This window comes from Poecilia latipinna, unplaced genomic scaffold, assembly GCF_001443285.1.
Source record: "Poecilia latipinna isolate Pla-1442-1.1 unplaced genomic scaffold, P_latipinna-1.0 Scaffold982, whole genome shotgun sequence".
Taxonomy (NCBI): Eukaryota; Metazoa; Chordata; class Actinopteri; order Cyprinodontiformes; family Poeciliidae; genus Poecilia; species Poecilia latipinna.
This window is the reverse complement of record NW_015113598.1, coordinates 107,992-129,051: the sequence shown is the minus strand read 5'-3', so window position 1 is coordinate 129,051 and position 21,060 is coordinate 107,992. Positions and strand designations below refer to the sequence as shown.

General features: G+C 38.1%; 2 protein-coding genes across 3 annotated transcripts; both read left to right on the top strand.

The window, feature by feature from the left end:
- The first annotated feature begins 5,807 nt into the window (after positions 1-5,807).
- On the top strand, positions 5,808-10,702 carry slc2a11l (solute carrier family 2 member 11, like). The gene is made up of 12 exons (XM_015050273.1): positions 5,808-5,841; positions 6,091-6,189; positions 6,302-6,462; positions 6,549-6,673; positions 6,759-6,888; positions 7,853-8,001; positions 8,124-8,311; positions 8,749-8,859; positions 9,098-9,199; positions 9,317-9,392; positions 9,504-9,631; positions 9,723-10,702. Exons 1-12 carry the CDS (start codon positions 5,818-5,820, stop codon positions 9,930-9,932), a joined length of 1,503 nt encoding a protein of 500 aa, XP_014905759.1. The 5' UTR covers positions 5,808-5,817; the 3' UTR covers positions 9,933-10,702.
- A 1,931-nt stretch (positions 10,703-12,633) lies between these two features.
- nt5c2l1 (5'-nucleotidase, cytosolic II, like 1) lies at positions 12,634-20,956 on the top strand. 2 transcript variants are annotated; one of them, XM_015050271.1, is made up of 18 exons: positions 12,636-12,827; positions 13,722-13,795; positions 13,883-14,000; positions 14,104-14,199; positions 14,933-15,024; positions 15,152-15,209; positions 15,794-15,887; positions 15,967-16,020; positions 16,100-16,183; positions 16,265-16,300; positions 16,377-16,484; positions 16,565-16,631; positions 17,703-17,873; positions 17,954-18,005; positions 18,780-18,840; positions 20,053-20,229; positions 20,328-20,421; positions 20,517-20,956. In XM_015050271.1, exons 1-17 carry the CDS (start codon positions 12,766-12,768, stop codon positions 20,418-20,420), a joined length of 1,497 nt encoding a protein of 498 aa, XP_014905757.1. In that variant the 5' UTR covers positions 12,636-12,765; the 3' UTR covers position 20,421; positions 20,517-20,956. The 2 variants fall into 2 exon arrangements, with proteins under 2 accessions (XP_014905758.1, XP_014905757.1); XM_015050272.1 differs by lacking the exon at positions 20,053-20,229 and having other exon boundaries at positions 12,634-12,827.
- Positions 20,957-21,060: the final 104 nt, after the last annotated feature.

The window sequence follows — 21,060 nt, the reverse complement described above, 5'->3', positions numbered from 1 at the left end:
AGGATACCTGACCTGTGTGAAAAGCTCACCCTTCTGCAGCAGTCTGCACCTGTTTCTGCTGCTGTTCCTCCTCTAGTGTCCCTGATACCTGAGTCAACAGAGCTTTCAGGCATGCCACATTGAGCAGAAGAGCTATTTATGTTGAGCAAAAGATTTAGAGGCAGTCTAACTCCAAGTGCCACATTCAAGGACATGATGGCACGCTAAGCAAGATTTGACCCTCTGCTTCCCAGTTTATTCCAGGAAGTGGGATGATAAATTGATGCTGAGCTGATCTGGTTGAAAATTGTTATTTTTTTTTTATTTATTTATTTTCTGTTTGAGAATGAGACACTGGCTTGCATGCACTTGCAGCCTAATTGGCCTGTTGGTTTATTGTTTCATAAACAAGAGTGTTTTATGGCCGAATGACACTCCGTGAAAATGCAAAACGAGAAGCGAGCTTTCTGATTGCATTTTGAATTTTGACAGCACAAAAAAAAAAAAAAAAAGATTTATTGACTACCTCACAAGAGGACTTCAGAAATATCTGAACACATAGGGAGCATCAATTCCTGGAAAATTTCTTTACATAAGTTTGTTTTGTTTTCCTGCTGTGCCAGTCAAGTCTGCTGTCACTTGCAATAAGGACTGATCTACAGTGACTGGCGTTTTCAGGACAACATTTTTTTATCCTGTTCTTGAAATATTTTTTTTTTGTGTTAGTGGGGTTATAAAGGTCACGTGGTTCTATTTTACTGGAAGGCTTGAGACAAAATAACATGTTCAAATCCATACATCTTGCACTCTGAGAGCTGAGGTTTGTGTTGTGGTGATGAGACATTGTTTGAATTTAATGTGAAGAAATACCAATAATAATAGGAAGAAATTATACGCCCCAAAAGGTCCCCTTCACTTTACACCGAGGAGAAGACACAGCATGTTTGTGTGGACGTGAACAGGTCCTTGTAAAGTGAACCCATGAGTCATTCATTATTCATCGTGATCAAGCATTGTGTGACTCTCCGTCTGCTTGGAAGGACCTTACAAATTTGGCTTGACTCCTTGAGTGTCTGCTTCTGCTGCCAAGCCTTTCTCTAAAGACCCCAGCGTCAGCCCACATGAAACAACCAATGCTCGGTTATTTGTGCACAGAATCCTATGTGGAGAAAATCAGCTGCTGTACTGCTTATCTGTTTCTGATTAAACTCAGTGCAATGGATATAGAAAAAGTTAAATATGCATGGAATATCTGGTGTGCTTGACTAAGACTTTAATAACCAGTCACAGCGAAATGTAACAAACTGTTACATCATGCAAATGTTTTTCATGCATTCTTTGGATATGAACACAAAGTGAAACATCAAATGGTAATTTAGGAAATATAAGCAGGGGTTTTATTCTGGATTAATCAGCCGGTTGCACATTTACATGTTTAGCATCAAATCATTTGCAAGCAGGAAAAAATATTCTGCAGCCTTTCTGAGTCTTGTGTAGAGAGGAACAAATGCAGTCCAAACAGTTTGCAATCTTGTGATTTACCTTCTACTTTAATTAGGGATTGACAAGACAAGCTGTCTTTTAAAGATAAAGAGAAGAAATGTGACATCACTCAGTGCTTTGCACTATTGATTTTGAGATTTGTCTCTAGGCTTCTGGAGCTAGAAAAAATATGCAGAGAATTGAGTTCAGTGCAACAGTCAAGGACAAAGAAAAAAGTCTGGTTGTTAATGCATAAATCATCTGCTGGTTCTTTGGCTCTAAAATATTACAAGTATAGGCAGACCCCCCAAAGACTGCTTTATTATTTATCTAACCATTTACAATATTAGCAATCTTCTTTTTTGCACGCTTAAGAAGGAGCAAGTCAAAGTATGTCCTTAGATAATCCTGCCATATTAAATGATAATGGCTGCATTCTATTATTACTTTTTACAACTTTAAACCCATATTTTGTTTTCATATCGCAAAGCAGAAAAAGAACAAGAAAAAAAATCTATTTTTTTGCCCTAATTGTTCCTTTTTGAAGAAATTGGCTGTTTGTCCTGTTATTAAGTATACTTTTTGTTTCGTTTTTAAACAGATTTATGTTTTTACTTTTATTTTTTACATTTGAAATGAATATAAATTCTGTATTTTTATATCCAAGCAAACTTAAAGTAAAAAAAAACAAGTAAAAACAATTCACTACTTGTTTTAACACTTAGTACAAGCAGCTTTTATCAGTGGGTCTCTCCTTTGACATCCCTAAAGGTCAGAGCATATTTAGTGAGGACAGAAAGATGTTTTTAGAAGATATTTTGAAAAGCTCAACACGCGCTCTCATAAAGCCTTTAGGAACAGAAGAGGCCCACAGCATCACAGATCCTCCGCCATACAATATTTGTTTCTGTGGTGCAGCAGGAGACCAAGCCTTAGGAAAATAAGACTCCACAAAAACCACTTTATTTCCTCACATAGAACTCAAGTAAACTACAGCATGCATTGCAAGATAAGTAACAACACTGTTCCAATTGAAGTCCCAGCCGCATTTACGTTTGTGATTATGAATTTTCTTTTTTGGCATTCCTCCCAAACATCCAGGTGGGCACAGAAATGTTTAATGATCGTTATGGAGACTCGGCGACCTCAAGAAGTCACTATTTGCTCCAGTTATCAATCAATAAAATTTAGAGATTTTTAGGTTGATTCCCCTTCTCCTCCCTGTGCCAGGTGGAGAATTAAACTTGGTTTTTAGTCCCTTTTTTCATCTAATTTAAACTTTTTATTTTTAGCTCTGCTTGTAAATACCAATTAAATTGTATCCCAAATCTTCAGCATGAAACCGAATCTATAACTAAACTAAAGCTTTAGCTTAGAATTTAATGGAAAAGACAAAAAGATTATTGAAAATCTTTTGCTGATTAATTTGCTATTTCACACAATTTCCTTATAGTCATTTATTCTCTTTTGCTTCGTTTGTTCAGTCTTTTCCAAAATGTTCAAAATGAATCTATGTGCAACATCATGTTTCCGTTTCACATTTATAATCAGCATCTGTTTCCCCAATTCCCCTGAAACAAAATGAAATGCGTCTCGTTAATTAATCTGCTGATTTCAGTCCTTTAATTCCTCCGCTGACTAAAATATTCAGTTTGCTCACCCAGATTTTCTTCTCTGCTTATAACCAGACGCCTGGAGCAGAGGGAGTGGATTGATGGAGACTGGCTGGATTTTGCAGTTTCACTGGTGCCAGTTCATTTGGATCAAATTAATCTTTATTAATACCTCAAAACAGGGTGTGAGCTAAATTAACTGTGTCCCTGAATGCAAGAAATTCTGTGCTTGCTAATGTATCTGAACTGTATCAAAACAATAAGAAAAAAACTCACAACATATGATTGTTTAGCAGCTGCCTCTATCTCACCAGATGTTGCAATCAGTACTAGAGAAACCTGGATAGAGAAACAATGTATCATATCTCATGTGTGGGTTTTTTCTGCCTGAATATGAACACATTAAAAGAGCAAAGCATCTGTTCGTCATCAGACATCACCGGATTGTTTGGTGGGAACTTTGGTGGTCAGATATTGACTGCTGCTCCACTTCAAAAACTAGAAATTATCCCATAATTCTCTTTTTACATATTGCCTCATGAGTAGCTCCACATGTTTTCGATGTTCTTACCACCTGAAGCTTCAGAAGTGGGACATGTGGCTGAAAATTCGGCCCGACACAGAGGGTTTTTTTTTTTTTTCACTCTGTGTGACTGTCATCAGAATCAGATTTGGGTGTTAAAATGTGAAAAGCAGCAGTTTGGATAAATCCGCAAAGAGCTCCAGGCTGCTATTCTTAATCTTCAAGCTCTGAAAAATACACTTTCTGTTCCCGCCACAGGGTAAAAGATGAGCAGCTCCAATTTACCACTCCCAGCAGAGCTGCTTAACATGCTGGATCTCTTAACAGTAAAATATAAAGTCGTTTTTTTTGTCCTTTTCTTTCTCTGCCTATTTCTGGCCCGAACATGGTATCCTCAAAGCAACACCTCAGGATCTCTCCGTGCTCAGTCAGGAAACGGCTCATCACAAAATATTCCACAGCATGACATGTTTAATTAAGTTTGTTAACTGGATGATGCTAAATCAGACCCTGAAATATAGTTGAGACAGTTTGCAGATTAAACAGGTTTGATAGAAGTGAAATACCCGCACAGCAGACACTTAAAATGTTTCGTCAGCTTTAAAAGATCTTAAATATTTCATAGTAGATACTTTAGTTAATGAATATGTTTTACTAATGCCGGAGGAAAGACAGGAAAATGTTGCAGTCTCCCTTAGATTTACTCCCAGACAATAAATAACCGTACACCTTTCTAAAAATCTTGCAGTAATAATTAACCAACTTTGGTTGCAAGAACACACACGCAGCTTTTTTAATCTTCTTACCAGCCTTGGTGGCCACAGTTATGGTGACTTGCAGTGAGGCTTTTGCATCAATGGGTGCATTTGTGCCGACTGTTCTTTTAAGAATGTGTTTAGTTAAGCCACACTGGAGGTTTTTTTTGGGAATGAACAGTCAATTTAAGGTCTGAATTAGATTTAAAGAGGCAGTATTATGTTCTTTCCAGGCACATAGTGCCATTTTATAGCACAATCAAGTAACTGTTACCTTCAGTTGTTACAACAATGCTGAATATATCAAATATGACTTAAAAGAAAACTGACTTTGTAATTTAACACCGGGAAATTGGGCCTCTGTCTTTTTAAAAACTCCTGCTCTTTTTGAAACTCCTCTTTCAGGAAGTCATCACAACATCACTCCTCTATTAACCCTTTAACAAAGTTTTCCCAGTGTTGTACTGAGAAGCAGCTGGTATAACGTGCTAATCAGTTATACAACCAGGTGTTTGCTAATTGCTGCTGGCTAGTCTGAAGGAGCTGGGTTGGGGTGGGCTGCTACATGAGGGGGAAGCTCGGAAACTTGGAAACGGCAGCTTCGAGGAGGAGCTTCATCCTCTGAGGAGGCGCTCGGTCCCGCCAAGCTGAATGTTTGACATGGGAAATTATGCATGAAAGAATCAAGGGAACGCTCCAGGTATGTTTTCATGAGGGAATAACGTTATCACATGACATACACCTCAAAAAGTCGATTTTACAAAATGCTGCTCCTTTAAGCAGCATTTTGCTTGTCCACTTTAGTCCACTTTACGCAGTGGACTCCATAGGGTGCTACAGACAATTTTCCTGCTGCATAACCCCAGTGTGCTTGGGCTAAATCTCATGAACTGATGACCTTATGATAACCGGCTACAGCAGAATTCATGGAGCAGAATAAATTGGTTTTGCTCCATGTAATTGGCTCCATCAATTATTTTGTTGCGAGGAAATGTGAAGCAGGCCTTTGTGTTTTTTATTTTTTTGCAGTGAGCAGTGGATCTTTCCCATGATGCCCTTTCTTGATGTTAAATCATGAACAGCGACCTAAACTGAGGCAGGTGAGGCCTGCAGTTGTTGAAGTGCTGTTTTCCTGGATGAACACTCGAGGCGCTCTTGAAGTAGCTTGCATGTGGTCAATTTTTTTGCTTTTACATAAGTTATTATTAATAACTTAGATATCAAAACTTACTTGATGATCTGAAACATTTAGGTGTGACAAATAAAAAAAAAGAAAGAAAGAATATGTTGACAGGGGTTAATAAATTTCCACCCAAGTAGAACAACAAAGCATTTCTGCTTCGTCACTCTACTTCACAATTCTGCTTTGGCCTCAAAACAAAGTAAATCATTTCAGAACTCAGTTATAAGATGGGCTTAGTGAGTACAAATGAATTGAGAAGCCACATAGCGACACACTCCAAACATGCCACAACACCTGACTCTCCTCGTAAGGGATTTTTGTCTTTTTATGAATTTCTTTGAACTGCTCTGTTGAAAAAAATGTGCTGAACAAATGAACTGCCTTACTTTACAATTTTTATTTTTGCCCCTCCCTTTTTTGTTACAACCGTCTTCAGTTATTTAACAGTAGTTTCTTCTTTTAGTACCAATAATTATTGTGTTTTATCTGGTGAAATAACAAATTTAATTATCCTAACCTAACATTCCAGCTTTTGTTTGGTGTGTGTATCTGCAGCTGAACTATCCCGTCCTCATTTTGGCCATTTTCATCTGCAGCATCGGGGGGACATTTCAGTATGGATTCAATATTTCTGTGATGACTTCCCCCTCTCAAGTAAGTAGAATAATTTTAGCCAATGAGGGAATTCGGTCTTTTTAACCAGATATGTTGGATTTGGGGCACCAGACAATTTATGAATGAATACCTGTGTGTTTTCCTGTTGCAGTTCATAAAAGAGCTGGTGAATAAAAGCTGTGTGGAAAGATTCGACCGAATCTTAATAGACTGGGAGGTGTCTCTCATCTGGTCCTTCACAGTGTCTGTTTTCTGCATCGGAGGGTTGCTGGGATCGCTGATCGCAAGTTCTATCAGTTCAAGATTTGGCAGGTTGGGACACAACTACAGCTTCAGTCAGCGTTTTGATTCAATGCTGCTGAGTGTAACTAGACACCCCATGTTTGTCTCCTCCCCAGAAAGCGCTGCCTTCTATTAAATAATTTTTGGGCTATATTAGGAGCCATATTGATAATCTTGAGCCGAACAGCCAATTCCTTTGAGATGATAATGGTGGGAAGATTTCTCTACGGCATCAATGCAGGTAATCCCCCCAAACCCTTCCGCATTATATGCCCATTTATCCTGTTTTACAAGCAGTTTGAGTGTTGCAACTGGTTTGTGTTCAGGGATTGGTCTCTCGGCTCAAGCGATGTATCTCACCGAATCTGCTCCTAAGAATCTGAGAGCGATGGTGGGCGTCACCATTGCGACCGCTTTGGCCATCGGGAAGTTCTTTGGTCAGCTGTTGGGGATCAGGTGAGCTGAACTGGGTCAAATGAGCAATCCAATATGGATCTATGGTCATGTATTAGTCTATTTTAATGACACCGGGCTTCATAGAAACACAATAGTGTGAAAAGTCCTGTATTTCCAGGAGCTATCTGGTTCTGTCGTATTTTTTTAAGTCTTTCTGTCAACTTTAGACCTCAATGTTGGTACTAAATACTTGTTTTTATGTGTTACCAAATGTACTTTTTCTTGTGATATGACGTTTTCCCTTATATAAAATAATTGTCATTGTGATTACAGTGTTTTTTTTTTGTTTACGTAAAAAACATGACTTAATAGTTAGAAAATGATGTAGATTTGTTCCCTGTGGCCCTCTCCGCTCTTTATCTCATCTGTTCTCTCTTACCTGAGCAGACACTATGCTTGTCATTTGTGTTTGTAGTTAGATCATTTTAGCGTTTTCTCATTAGGGCATCTCCATCTTGACTCTTTCCTTTATGTTGAGTTTAGTTCCTTCTTGTGTCCATTTCGTTGTCTGCTGGATTCAGTTGTCGGTCTTGTTGTTATGTAATTCCCTTCGTTGTTTCTGTAACTCCTCCTGAGTTCCTGTCTGCACTTTGGTCCAACGTATGCTGATATGTTCAGGTACAAGAACTGGATGGAAACTGAATGAATAAGCAGCCTTAAATAAAAATCCATTTTTTTCTTGTGGCTAAGTCTTGAAAAAATATTTTTGTCACATAATCTTGACAAAATTTGATGCTTCAATTAATCAGATATTTCTCTCAGGCAGAATGGATCAGTGTTTACATCTAACATATTTAATTAACATCAGTACATAAAACTAAAGTTGGGTTAGTTAACTTCTGGCCCAATTCAACCCTCATTCTCCCGACAGAATGCTTTCTTATTTAACTGGACTTGTTAATGATTTGTGTGTTTGATGTCCTGACTGTTGCTTCATCTCAAAGTGACTTTTTCCCTTACACAGAGAGCTGCTTGGCACAGAGAAGAGCTGGCCCTGGCTGCTTGGTTTCAATGGCTTCACTGCATTGTTCCAGCTCTGCACTCTGCCTCTCCTGCCAGAGTCTCCCAGGTTCCTGCTGCTGGAAAGAGGAGACCTCCAGGCCTCTGAGAAAGGTTTGATATGTGGTTTTCCTGCCCTAAACTAATGGAAAGTGTTCCATAATACACTTTCCTTCATTTTGTTACTATTTGCAAGCAGCTGCACCTGAATGCACCATTTTCTCATTCTCGCTTAGCTTTTAGGAAACTATGGGGCAAAAAAGATCACAGCAAGGAAGTTGTGGAGATGCTGGAGGAGAAAGCAGCTCTGCAGAGCATCCGGAGCTGCTCGGTTCTGGAGCTATTTCAGAACCGAACAGTTCGCTGGCAGCTCCTCAGCATTGTTATCGTCTTCACCTCGCTGCAGCTCTGTGGCATTAATGCTGTGAGTTACACTCACAAATGCAAATAGCCTTGATTTACTCTGCATACAGAGAGCCTTTTTATTGTGAGCAGAATTGATGATCTGTGTTTGTATGAATTTCCAAAGCATGGAATTGCTCACTGCACAATTACAACCAAATAAAAAGGGCCCAAGTAGAGATGCACCAATTAGATTTTATGATTTTAGATTTTTTGTCGCTAGTTTTTGAAATTCTGACCTGAGGATTTTTAAATAAAATGATAAATTTTTATAAAATTTTAACTGACTTAACAGTTATCCGTCTATTCATCAGTGAAAATCTACAGTGATGTCGTAGAGCAGAGGTATCTGTAGATAAAAACTACTTAAAATGAACTGTATAAGTAATTTCTCTCAGTGCATCCCTGCAAATATGTTGTTCTAAATTAAACCTCATATGTTCAACTGTTTCTCTTCAGGTGTATTTTTACTCTTTTGATGTATTTCGAGCTGCAGGGATCCAAGAACACAGGTTAGCGTACGCTGCCTTGGGGACAGGCCTCTGTGAATTAACCACCTCTATAGCCTGTGTAAGTCCTCCTTCACTGATTTCCACTTATTAATATTGTTCTGTTCAGTAACTTTAGGTAAAACATCCTGACAGCTTATGTTTAATATCGTAAGTTTATTTTCCTTTTTATCACATCTAAATGTTGTGTTTCAGTTTAAGCTGTTCTGAATATGTTTGTGTGTGTTGATAGCGCCTCCATGTGGTCAGTGAGAGCTGAACATTTGCACTAAGATGTTAAATCTGTATTCAATTTGCAGTCAATGATAATTGAGAGCATGGGCAAAAAGGACCTGATGTTCAGAGGTTACATAGGAATGGCTGCATCACTGGGCCTCCTCTCTGTCACTGTTTACTTTCAGGTGAGTTTATAACCCCCCCGCCCCCAGATATATCTAATGTATATTTATTCACAATTTGTTCCCTCTGTGTGATATGACTCCAGGAAAAGGGATAAAATATTCTCTTGTTCTCTGCAGAAAACTGTCTGGTGGCTGCCGTACTGCAGCATGGTTCTCGTTTTCGTCTTCATTTTCTTCTTTTCCAGCGGACCAGGTGTGTTTGCTTCACAATGCTCCATTACATTTTGCTCATTTCTAAATTAAAAGCTATGCATAACACCTTCTACTACTCTGTTTTGTTTTGGGGTTTTTTTTTTATCCTAAGCTGCAACGACGATTCCTCTTCCAGGGGAGATTTTAACTCAGTCGTTTAAATCAGCTGGATACACAGTCGGATGCACAGTGAACTGGACCTGCCTGTTTGTTCTGGGGTCACTTTTCCCCATCTTGGTGGTGAGTGCCTCAGCATCAAAATGTCCATATCCTCAGCTACAGTTCAGATGTGTTAGCTTGTAAATTAATTTGCAATTTCAAATGTTTCCAGGAGCACCTTGGCAATTTTTGCTTCCTCATATTCATGGCTGTTTGCCTCGTCTGCGGGTTTCATGTGAGGTTCAACATGCCGGAGACCAAAGATCGAACAGCACTGGAGATATCTGCTGAGTTTGACAGGATGCATGCCAAAGATAAAACCTCACAGAAGAAAAACTCTTCTAAAATCTGTGAAATCAAAGCACAAGAGACCAAATTATGATGCAGTGTTTGGGCAAAGCTTACAGCTACTTCACAATAAAGACTAAGATTGAGGAAGCGTGAAGGTGTTACATTCCTTGGGAATTTGGCTTTTGATTTTGTTTGTAAGTGATAATTTTGCTTTGCGTGAGTCATTTACGTTTTACATTTACGTCATGAAGCCTAGGAGTAAATTCAAACTGCAAGACTCTATTCAACCAAAGATATTGATTCCAACCTATCTGTGATGGTCTCCTCCTCCGAAGCACCGCTCCCTTGATAAGGTCCAGCTGTTCATCTGCTTCCGCTCGTTGGCTGAGCTTCAACCTTCCTCCACCCCTCCTCCGCCCTCAGCTCGTGGTTTCTTCAATGTCCGACATCCTCTCCACCTCCAGTATCTGGGCCAGAGGGGGTGAAGAAGACGTCTCTAATCTTCATACACAGCGGCTCATTCTCTTTGACAGCGGTTCCTCCTGGGTCTGAGCAGCACCAAAGACTTTCATTTGTCAATTAAATCACTCTCTCTCTCTGCCTGAGTTTTTCCAGGTTGAATTGCCATGCTCCGTTCGTTTTGCTGTGTTAATTATTGTTGTTAAGGTTTCACTTACTATATATGTTCATTCCTTTGGATTTAGTTTTTCCAGTTTATTTTTAGGATTATAAAAAGCCTTCACCTCTTTGGATGTTTTACTCTTTAATTGCTTTCGCTAAATATTCGTGATCAACAAAATGTAGCTGTTTAATGTCAAAGTGAAAACTGATCCCCATAAAATGACAACAGATAAGTAAAAATATGCAAAATAAACTAAGTGATTGCATGAATATTCACTGCCTTCAGTATTTAGTAGATGCATCTTTGGTTTCTATCAGGTTTGTACATCTGGACACATCGATTTTTCTTCATTCTTCCTTGTTACAGCTCTCTCAGGTGGAGTGGGGATCAGCTGTGAATGCCTCTTTTCAAGTTCCTGTACAGCAGAGTAGAAGCTGAAAAAGCTTCTGTGTTTGTCTCTGTTAGAGTCACTTTTTCCACACTAGCTCTAAAAAAATTAAGGCTAGTCAGCTGATTGATTACTAGTGGCAAACAGCAATCAAACAAGAAATTTTGGACAATTTCGTGGTCCAAACTTTGTGGGTCCAGTCTGGTGATGCCTCCTTGTTTTTGTAACCTGACTTTGAAACAAGAGGTGACAAGGTTGGTGTGGAAGAAACTCAAATATCTTTAAAGAGTCATGAGTTTGACTTTGTGGAGCACCGTGGGGGTGAATATGAGTAGAGACTGTGAGCCAAGGCTTATTGTCCAACATCAGTGTCTGACCTCACAAATGTCCAGTGGAAAGAATGATCATACTTCTTAAACATACTTCTTATCCTTTATCTGTAACAGGATTTCTATTATTTTTAAACACAATAGATTTAGAATCACCCAGTTTTATTTGAGTTAATTCTTCTAGCAAACAGAGTAAGTTGAGATGCCATCTTATTTTTATTAAAAAGAGCATTTCTTCTGACAACCCTTCCAAAATGTTACGTTGTACTTGTTATATCTCACATATCATGACTGTGATTATTCAACATGTTGCCTTCGGCCTGTAAAGCCTGAGCTGTAGCTACTGAGGTTTATTTTATCGTCTGACTGCAGGGATGGCCACTGGTGATTGGCAGCTATCTGAAACAATTCCTACTAGTGAAGAATGATGGACATCAAATGAAAAAGGCCTTCCAACCCTTCTTGTATTGATGTGCAGCAATTATTGCTTCTCTAAGGTCATTCATGACATCTGACTCCTTCAGTGGAGATGGTCAGTTTAGCTGATTTTAATTACCCTCATTTCCTCATAATTTCAAGACCCATAGGAAGGGTGTAATTACATTTAGCAATGACTCCAAATGCATTATTCTGTTTCCTCTTTCTCTGTGGCAATAAATAATCTATATCTTTCAGTTAGTATTATGTTAGGCAATCAATGGAGCCATAGTGAGCTCTACATTTAAGATTTATTAATTAATTTATGTTATTCTTATATTATTCTTCAGGAAAATAGAGCTCACAACAATCTGAAAGTGACAAGTCCCAACATTTTCAGGCCATTGGTGGCGAATAAAGAGCTTTGTTCCTTTCTTCAGGCTAAGTTTACACAAACAATCCTCTGGAGAATGAAGGAATGGTTTTGTAATGCTATTTCTTTAATGAAATAGAGTCCACTCTGGTAATACAATCTAGAGTATGATCTGAAAAAAAATATGTGAAATAAGACTTCAATGAAGAAATAAAAATAAAGACAAACAATAATAAAAAAAGATGCTGAACAAGTTTCGGCACATCTCTGAACCATTTTTCACATCAGATGTTAAAAGTTTTAAGCCCAGTCAATTTGGAGTGCATTAAATTAGAAGGGACTGAAAATAAGTGCACACCACACTTTTTACATATTTGAAAAAAGATTTTTGTTGATCCCACGAAGGGACGAAGTTTGTGATTTTATAGCTCTTGTGTGTAAAAACCAAACGGATCACAAATCAAAATGTCTTAAACATTTTTGCTTTGATGGAACAAGTTGAACTTCGGGTGACGGGGGGTCTGTCGACAATCATCGGGGGAAACTCCCACCAACCTACGCATGCACGCGCTGCCCCGGTACATGTGCGAGCCGCTGATAACGCAATCTAAGCCCTCAGAGCTGAAAGCGCCACAGGGGCGAGATGCAGGATGGGTTTGGAAAACACAAGCGGAAAGTCAACAGCGCACGTCAACAACAAACACACGCCCACCCAATTTTTGGGGGGCAACTTTGACCATTTAAAGCCCACCGAGGTGACTGAGGGCTGACCGCAGGCTTCCTCCGAGGGACACGATGGATAAACTTCCCTGCGGGCCTCTTGTGGAGCAAATGGCCAACAGAGACTTTGAAAAAAAGTGAGTTCTGCTTCTGATACATTGAAACAACACAACCATACCTCCGCTACGAACTTATAATGAGATTATTATTATTATTATTATTATTATTATTATTATTATTATTATTATTATTATTTTGTTTCGCGCAAAAAGAGGTTCTGTAACTATCAATTTTTTTTAAAGCATTTTGATTAATCTTTGGCTTGTTTGCGTGAAACGTACACTCTAAGACCAGGCGATTGAGTCAACAGATAGGCAGAGAAAACTCCCGCAACTAAAGCAAAGTCCTCTCAGCCTGTTCAAATTTGCCCTCATCATCTTAGAAGAAACCCAGAAAGCAGGTAAACGATTTACAGCAGCCGTGCAGATCACGTTTGAATTGGGAGGGAATTGTTGAGAGGAGGCTTCACACGAAGCCATTACGCAAATTATACTTTTGCTGCACTGGAGAGTGTAAAATTAGACAAACAGTTGGCTTGCAAAATGCTAACAGAGCTCGTCATCCTGAACATAACAACACCACTGAGAAGCATATAGTAGTGGCAGCATCATTTGTAAAGCATGCGGTCTCTCTCTCTCTCTCTCTCTCTCTCTCTCTCTTTTAGCAGGGGTTAAGAAAATGAAACTAGCTAAATACGGGATAATCCTGAAACTAATCTTGTTAAGAGACTGCAACAGATTTGAGAGTGAGTTGCAGATTCACTTTCCAGCAGCAGAACGGCCCAAACCAAAACACCAGAATTGTGACGCAAGGCATTTGGATCAAAAACTGCAAAGAAAGTTTTGACTTTTAAGACCTAGAAATCTGGCTGCTTAATACAAAAAATAGGATGCCCAAGGGGGAGGCAGGTATATTGTGTTACACTTTTCTTTGCTTCATTTTTTCACCACGTTTATTGTGTTCACTTGCAGGGTGTTTGTTAACAGGAGTCTGACTCTGGAAAACATTAAGTGCTATGGCTTTGACATGGACTACACACTGGCAAGTAAGTGAAGGAATAAGGCAAAAAAAATCATAGAATTACAGACTCACTGACAGAATGCCAGTCATCTATCTGCTTCTCTGTTTGTAGTGTATAAATCTCCTGACTATGAGAGCATGGGCTTTGAGCTATTGAGAGACAGAATGGTGTCGATTGGATACCCTCATGAGATTCTTCGATATACGTACGACCCAAGCTTCCCCACTCGGTCAGTCTCCGCTTCTAAAGCTTCATCTATTCATTCAAAGCAAAAGTCAATTATCTGTTTGCCTAACTCGCTTTCTTTCCCCTTTCTTCTTGTCTCCCGACAGCGGGATAGTCCTTGACAAAACATTAGGGAACCTGCTGAAGGTGGATTCAAACGGCAACATCTTAGTTTGCAGTCATGGTTTCCGCTTCCTTAGAGAGTAAGGTCAAAGTCAAGTTGAATAGCAATGCTGACTGTTGTTTTGCTTCTTTACATCAGAAAACATGTAGATCACAGTGGGCTGCTGTAGATTCTCATTCATCCAAGACACTTCAGTCATAAATGCTTTACGAGAAGGGAACAGAAAAATATTGGATTAAAACTAATTTAATTTAATACATCAATCAATCAACTGTTTTCCCATTAATAAGCTAGCAAACCAACCAAGCACTTAATTAATTAACCATCAATGTAACCAGTTAATCAATCATTTGGTCAGTGGATTACCAAATCAGTCAACAAATTAACCAACCAAATGTACCAACTAATCAGCTACTCAATCAAAATACAGGCAAATAAACTACTTTATCTCCCTTTTTAACCATCTAAGCAGCCAATCAACTGTTCAGCTACCTAAATAAATAATTTAACAATTTAGTCACCAGCTAATTAGTTTACTATACTAACTAACCAACAATACAGACACTTAGTCAATAAAGCAAAAAATAAAAAATAAAATAAAAAAATAACTAAATAACCCACCAATCTATCTAACCACTAAATTCACAATAGCACTTTTTATTCACATGTAATGAAAACCCAAAGTTTTTAGAAAATGCAGTTTATAATAACCAAACCAGACAAGGCAACTGCAAATTAAATTTAATTAAATGTAATTGCTACTTAGTTTTTGGATCTAAGTAACAACTCGTGTTTTCTGGTTTGGTTCACAGGGAAGACGTCGAGTACTACTATCGAAACAAGTTCATCCAAAGAGATGACACTGACAGGTTTTACATGCTTAACACCCTCTTCAATCTGTCAGGTATGACATGAATTCATTTCTGTGTGATTTCACAATGTCTGAAATCCAAATAAAACATACAATTACATGTAAATATAGATGTGTGACGTTATGAAACAACTAATTTTCTTTCATTTTGTTTTTTCAGAGACTTATCTTTATGCATGTCTGGTGGATTTCTTTACTCGATGCACCAGATACTCAAAGTGAGTGAACATGCTTATCAGTTTCTTAACGCACCTTTCATTTATGTTGCAAACCAACCGCTTCGGATGTTATCAACCCAAGGAAAGGCCGTTATTGGTGGTTATCAGCCCCATTGATTGCTCCAGGCGGTCCCTCCTGGGAGGCTCAGTAGATTATCTACCATTCGCATCAGCTTGTCGGAGATAGAAGTTTTTTTTTTATTTATTTTTTTTTTAGCTTTTTTAGAAAACTTTTATTTACAATTTATGTACCAGTTTGAGTAGGATATCAAGAATTTACTACAAGATGTATCAGTCACAAGACTTTAATTTAAAAATGGCTCAGTAAAGTGTAAACCGAAGGGTTTTTTGTTGTTACATTTGGCATTTATTTGCAGTAAATCATTGATATCATACTAAAACATAGAAGGTATATTGTAAATAAAGCTTTTAAATCAAGCTAATAACAACAAAAACAAAAATCAAAAATCAATGAAGCTGATAACCACTAATAACGGCCGTTCTGTGGGTTAACAACATCCAAAGCGGCAAACTCTGAGATATTTTACTTTAAAATCTTTTTTTTTTACCTTTTATTCTCCTAGCCTCCGGAAAGGTTTCCAGCATGGAGACTTGTTCATGTCCTACAGAAGCATGTTCCAGGATGTTCGAGATGCAATGGATTTTATTCATGACACAGTAAGCCATTCAAACAATGCATTTTTTTTATATTTGGATTTTATGCTAAATAATAAAGCCCACACTTGCTGCTCTATAGGGAACCCTTAAAGAACAGACGATCAAGAATTTGGAGAAGTACGTCGTCAAAGATGTGAGTGCACTGATCTCATCTGAATGCGTTTTAGTTCTGAATGGTTGAAATGCTGAAAAGACAAATGTCTCCACCACAGCCAAACATCCCTGTGCTCCTGACTCGAATTAAAGAGGTGGCAAAGATTTTCTTGGCTACCAATAGTGACTACAACTACACAGAGGTGAGCATATGAGGACTGTAGATGGTCTTTGAGAGTACACACGAGTTTAACATGATTGTTGTATGTCCCCTCTTGCTTTAGGCAATCATGAAGTACCTGCTGGAAAGTACCCCAAAGGTAAGGCTATGATACCTTTTTTGATTTGTTAATTTTCTTGAAAAGAATAGAATATTTATTCTATTTTTTTTTGCAGTCTGGAAGCCCTAAAAAGCCGTGGCGTGCTTTCTTTGACCTTGTCGTCGTCGATACCAGGAAGCCTCTGTTCTTTGCAGATGGGACTGTGCTGAGACAAGTGGACACGGTATGAAAACTGTCTCCTGGCAGGGGTTTGATGAACTAATTGCATTAGTAATAGTGTGTTATTTTATGTTGGACACGCAGGACACAGGAAAGCTGCGCATTGGGACTTACACTGGAGACCTGCAGCACGGGACAGTTTACTCTGGAGGTGAGGAACAAATCATTGTGAGAAATCAGTTTTACTGACCCTTTGTTAACACACTAGTTGGCTGGATGAATGTTTAAAGCCTTCGTCAAAAAACGTCCAGAAACTATTCTCTATTTTTACATTATTACAAGTCGTTGTTTCCTGTTTTGCCTAAATAATCACCTTATTCATTCAGTCAATGCCTCATTTAATTTTTCTAATGCAAACTGGTCAGGTTTTCGTCTATTATCTCATTCTGCATCTCATTCTGCTGTTGTTACAAACCCTACAGATCAAGGTGATGACATTAATACCTTACATTTGATCATGTTTGAAAGGTTGTAAGTTGATTACATCATTAGTTCACTTCTCATGTGGAAAACTTTTGTTTATCTTATAAAAGACTCCACGTTATCTCATTAAATAGGTTATCAACTTCATTTGTGTTTGATTGTGTTACTAGTTATAAATGAGAATAAATAATTAAATTTGGACTTTACATATGAGTTTATTTGTAAAGTAAAATACCTCAGTGACATGTTGACATTTAAATAAACATGTATTTCATGTAACAATGTATTTATTTCTGTATTTATAGACTATGCTGTTATGTTCTGTGTTAACATTTTTGTTTGTGTTGACACGTCGCAGAGCCTTTCAGTGATACAAACTTGCTAAGCTGCTCAGACGGTCAATGGTCAGTAGGGGGCAGAATATAGCTAAATGGAAAGTCTACCGGATTTACGGTTTCTTAATTAGAAGTGTTAATTCTTATGTTTGTTTTTTGTTTTTTTTGTTTTTTTGTTTTTGTTTTTTAACATTTTGTGTATTCAAATTGAGAGTAATTACCAATTATTTGAGCTGTAATAGTCCAATGAAATATGCTTATTGAAATATTGGCAGCTAAAAAAGCTAGTAGACTGAGTGGTGCACAAACATGTCTCATTTGACACAAAAATAGAAAAACAGACTCAGAGTCACAAGGAGAAACAAGACCACAAAGTCATTGGTGCTAAAGATGCCAGGAACTCATGCAGTTTTGAACATTGCCACTCTTGCAAGCCTAATTCATATTTTCTTCTCTCTGTGCAGGATCGTCAGACATCGTCTCTGATCTGCTGGATGTCAGTGGCAAGGACATCCTCTATATTGGAGATCACATTTTTGGAGACATCCTCAAATCAAAGAAACGTCAAGGCTGGAAGACCTTTCTTGTCGTGCCGGAGTTAACCAAGGAGCTGCAAGTGTGGGAGGAAAGAAGAAGTGAGCAGCTCATCTTTATTTACTATTGTGTTGTCACATTTTTGTTGATTTCATTCTTTTTTCTTTTCTTTGATTTTCAGATCTTTTTGAGGAGCTGAAACATCTTGACTTCTTCTTGGCTGAACTGTACAGGTAAGTCTGTGTCTGTATTTGACCAGAATAACCAGTACTTGATCAAACGATAATAAGCAAAAGTGAATAGCTGCTATCGGACAAACTGTTAACAATTACTGGAAGATTATTGAACAAGGTTTTTCTTTTTTTATATGCCACTTGCAGTTTGTTAGCCTGAACATGTGCGAGCATATTGAATGAAATTCAGCAGAAAGAAAACTTATGGATTCACATTTTCTGCAGTTTTTTTTGACCCCTTTAACATTTAATTTGGTTTTACTTAAAGTTTTTAATTCTTTTTACGCTTTTATGTTCAACACTTGCAGTTTTTAAAGGCCTTTGTAAAAAGGTTGGCTTGGATTTTTTCTCCACCTACTCAAGGTTACAGGATAATGTGAGAATACTGTTGTTTTACTTGGAAGACAAACACATTTTCCTCATAAAAGCTCCTAAATGCAGTGGTAAACGTGGAGCCTAGTTGAGACTAGTTTTTCTCTATATTACTACTGTTGTGAGCAGTTTTTATCGTTTACTTAAGACAAAAAAAAAAAAAAAAACATTTGTCATGCGTGAGGCACTCGCATTATCGGCGTGTTGGGCGGTGTTTAGCTTTGGCCACCAGGGGGAGCTGATGCACAGCTAACAATGTTGGTGCAGCTTGGTGATGGAGAACAAACGTCAAATTTTCCGTTTTTACTTTATGATTACAACCAAATTAATTCAATTAAATTGGCTTGTTTGTTTTGATCTTGTTGCTTCGGTATAAAAATGCTTCTTTTGTTCTGATTGAAGGCACTTAGACAGCGGCAGCATAGACTGTCCTGACATCAGCAACATTCAGACAAGAATAAAGGTAAGGTCATCAAATGGGCTTTTAACTGAATTAGTTTTTATGCGTTTTCTTTTTGTTGTTGCTGCTAAGTGAATTTAGCCCTTTTATATATTCATTAAGCACCACCAAAACAGTTTGTTTGTTAATCAGTCCTACTTTCACGTGAAAGGGCTGACAGAGAAAATTAATGTGAGGCAGACGAAAATATTATTAAACAATCTGAGTCTTTCTTTAGGATCACTTAGTCTCAATATTTTTAAAATTATATTTATTGCCCTTTTGCATGAGCACAATAAGATAAAACTGCTTAACAAGAAGCTTTACATAATAAAGCAAAAATAAAAGACTCACTTTTCTACCAATAACAAAAATTAAACATCCTTTAATATTTCACAAACAGGGAATAAGTGCAGAAACTCAAAGATTGTTATAATGTTTTTTTCTGGCAGAACTTTTCAAAACTGCACCTGTTGGCAATCTAATTTACTTAGAAAAAGAGACAATACCAAACTTTGAATATCTCACAGAGCACATTTAAATCCATCATTCATGTTTGAACTAATTATGGGACAACAGAAAAGCTGCTAAGACATTCTATTAATCGAAAATGGTGCTTTAAGCATGTAGGGTGTTAATTAGAGAAGCAGCAAAGAGACCGACGGTAACTCTGGACGAAATACGCAGGTCCGTAGCGCAGGTGGGAGAATCTGTCGACAAGTCAAATATTAGTCATGTTTCCCCTAAAAAGATCCAGAAAGTATGTGAAAGAAGACGCTGTAGTCTTAAAAGGCCAAAACTGAACCGAGTGGAGGAGTGCTAACATTGTATGAAGTATGGTGGTGGCAGTAACATCCTGTGGAGGGTGTGTTGATCAGACTTGAAAGGATGTAGGTTAATTTGATTAACTCCTGGAGGAAAAAAAAAAAAACTAATGAAGGGTGAGCATCCAGCTGTACAGTTAAAGGATTTACATCCAACCATCTACATGTGTTGGAATGGTTCTGACCCAAATCTAATTAAAAAATGTGTAGAAATACTCTTCTACACCTCTCATAAATGTATTTGTAAATAAATATTTGAAAATCATTTTTCATCTACTTTAGAAATATGTACTATCATGTGGTGAGCCTCTACATAAAATCCCAAAGAAAAAGCTCATAGCAGATTAACGCTTTTGCAAGGCATCATGTATGTTCTCTCGCGCTTTTATTGTTGCACATTGTGTGCTCCCAGGTCCTGACCCACAGGATGGACATGTCCTACGGCCAGATGGGCAGCCTCCTGCGCAGCGGCTACACACAGACACTGTTTGCCAGTCAGCTGATTCGCTATGCAGATCTGTACTCCTCCACCTGCATTAACCTGCTGCACTACCCCTTCAATTACCTCTTCATGGCTCCCCCTGTACTGGTCTGTGTTCCTTCCTCCTTTTTTGAAATAATATCAAGCTTGTGTGAGCGTTTTAGTTGCCTGCTAAAAGCTTTTCATTGGGGCTGATTCTTTTTCAGATGCCCCATGAGGCAGTTTCCCAAAGCTCTGCGGACATTCCTTCAACGGAGCAGAATGTGAACAACCACAAAGACGCAACAAACTGCAGCTAAGGTTTGCATTTTTTTAAGGATTTGAAATCAGATATAAATATGTGCTTCATTTTCTGTCACAATTGAATGAGTCTTTTTCTTGTTGTTGCCCCACAGATGCGTTTCTTCGCGAAGCAGAACATAGTGGAGGTTCCTGTCCGCATTTACACGCTGATGGACGGTTTGTCACATCTGTCACCTAGTGCGCCATCTGCTGGATAAATAATGCTTTGTGATTAAAAAAAGTTTACACTGAAATGTTAGAGATTGCTGTGCTGAACTGGTGACACGCCCAGGGTTTACCATCCCCCGCCCTTCCACTCACCCAGTGACCGCTGGAGATAAGCACCCTTCAAGGAAAAGTGGGAATAGATGATGGATGAATGGATGTTAAGGGTAGTTATTGTAAATGTGAGTCTTTAACATGTAAACGGTGCAGAATGCGCTTTAAATATAAGATTTGTGTAATGGTTTTCAAAAATATATATAATTTTTAATTTATTATTTACTGTTTCTGCTACTTCTGCTGAATTAAGTCAATAAATCACTGCTATTAATCCTGTTGACTATTCTTTAATATGCATTAACTCCACATATTTGTGGAAATGATACGTGCTGACGCTCAAAACATTTAAGATTTTTAATACAAAAACTGTTGAGT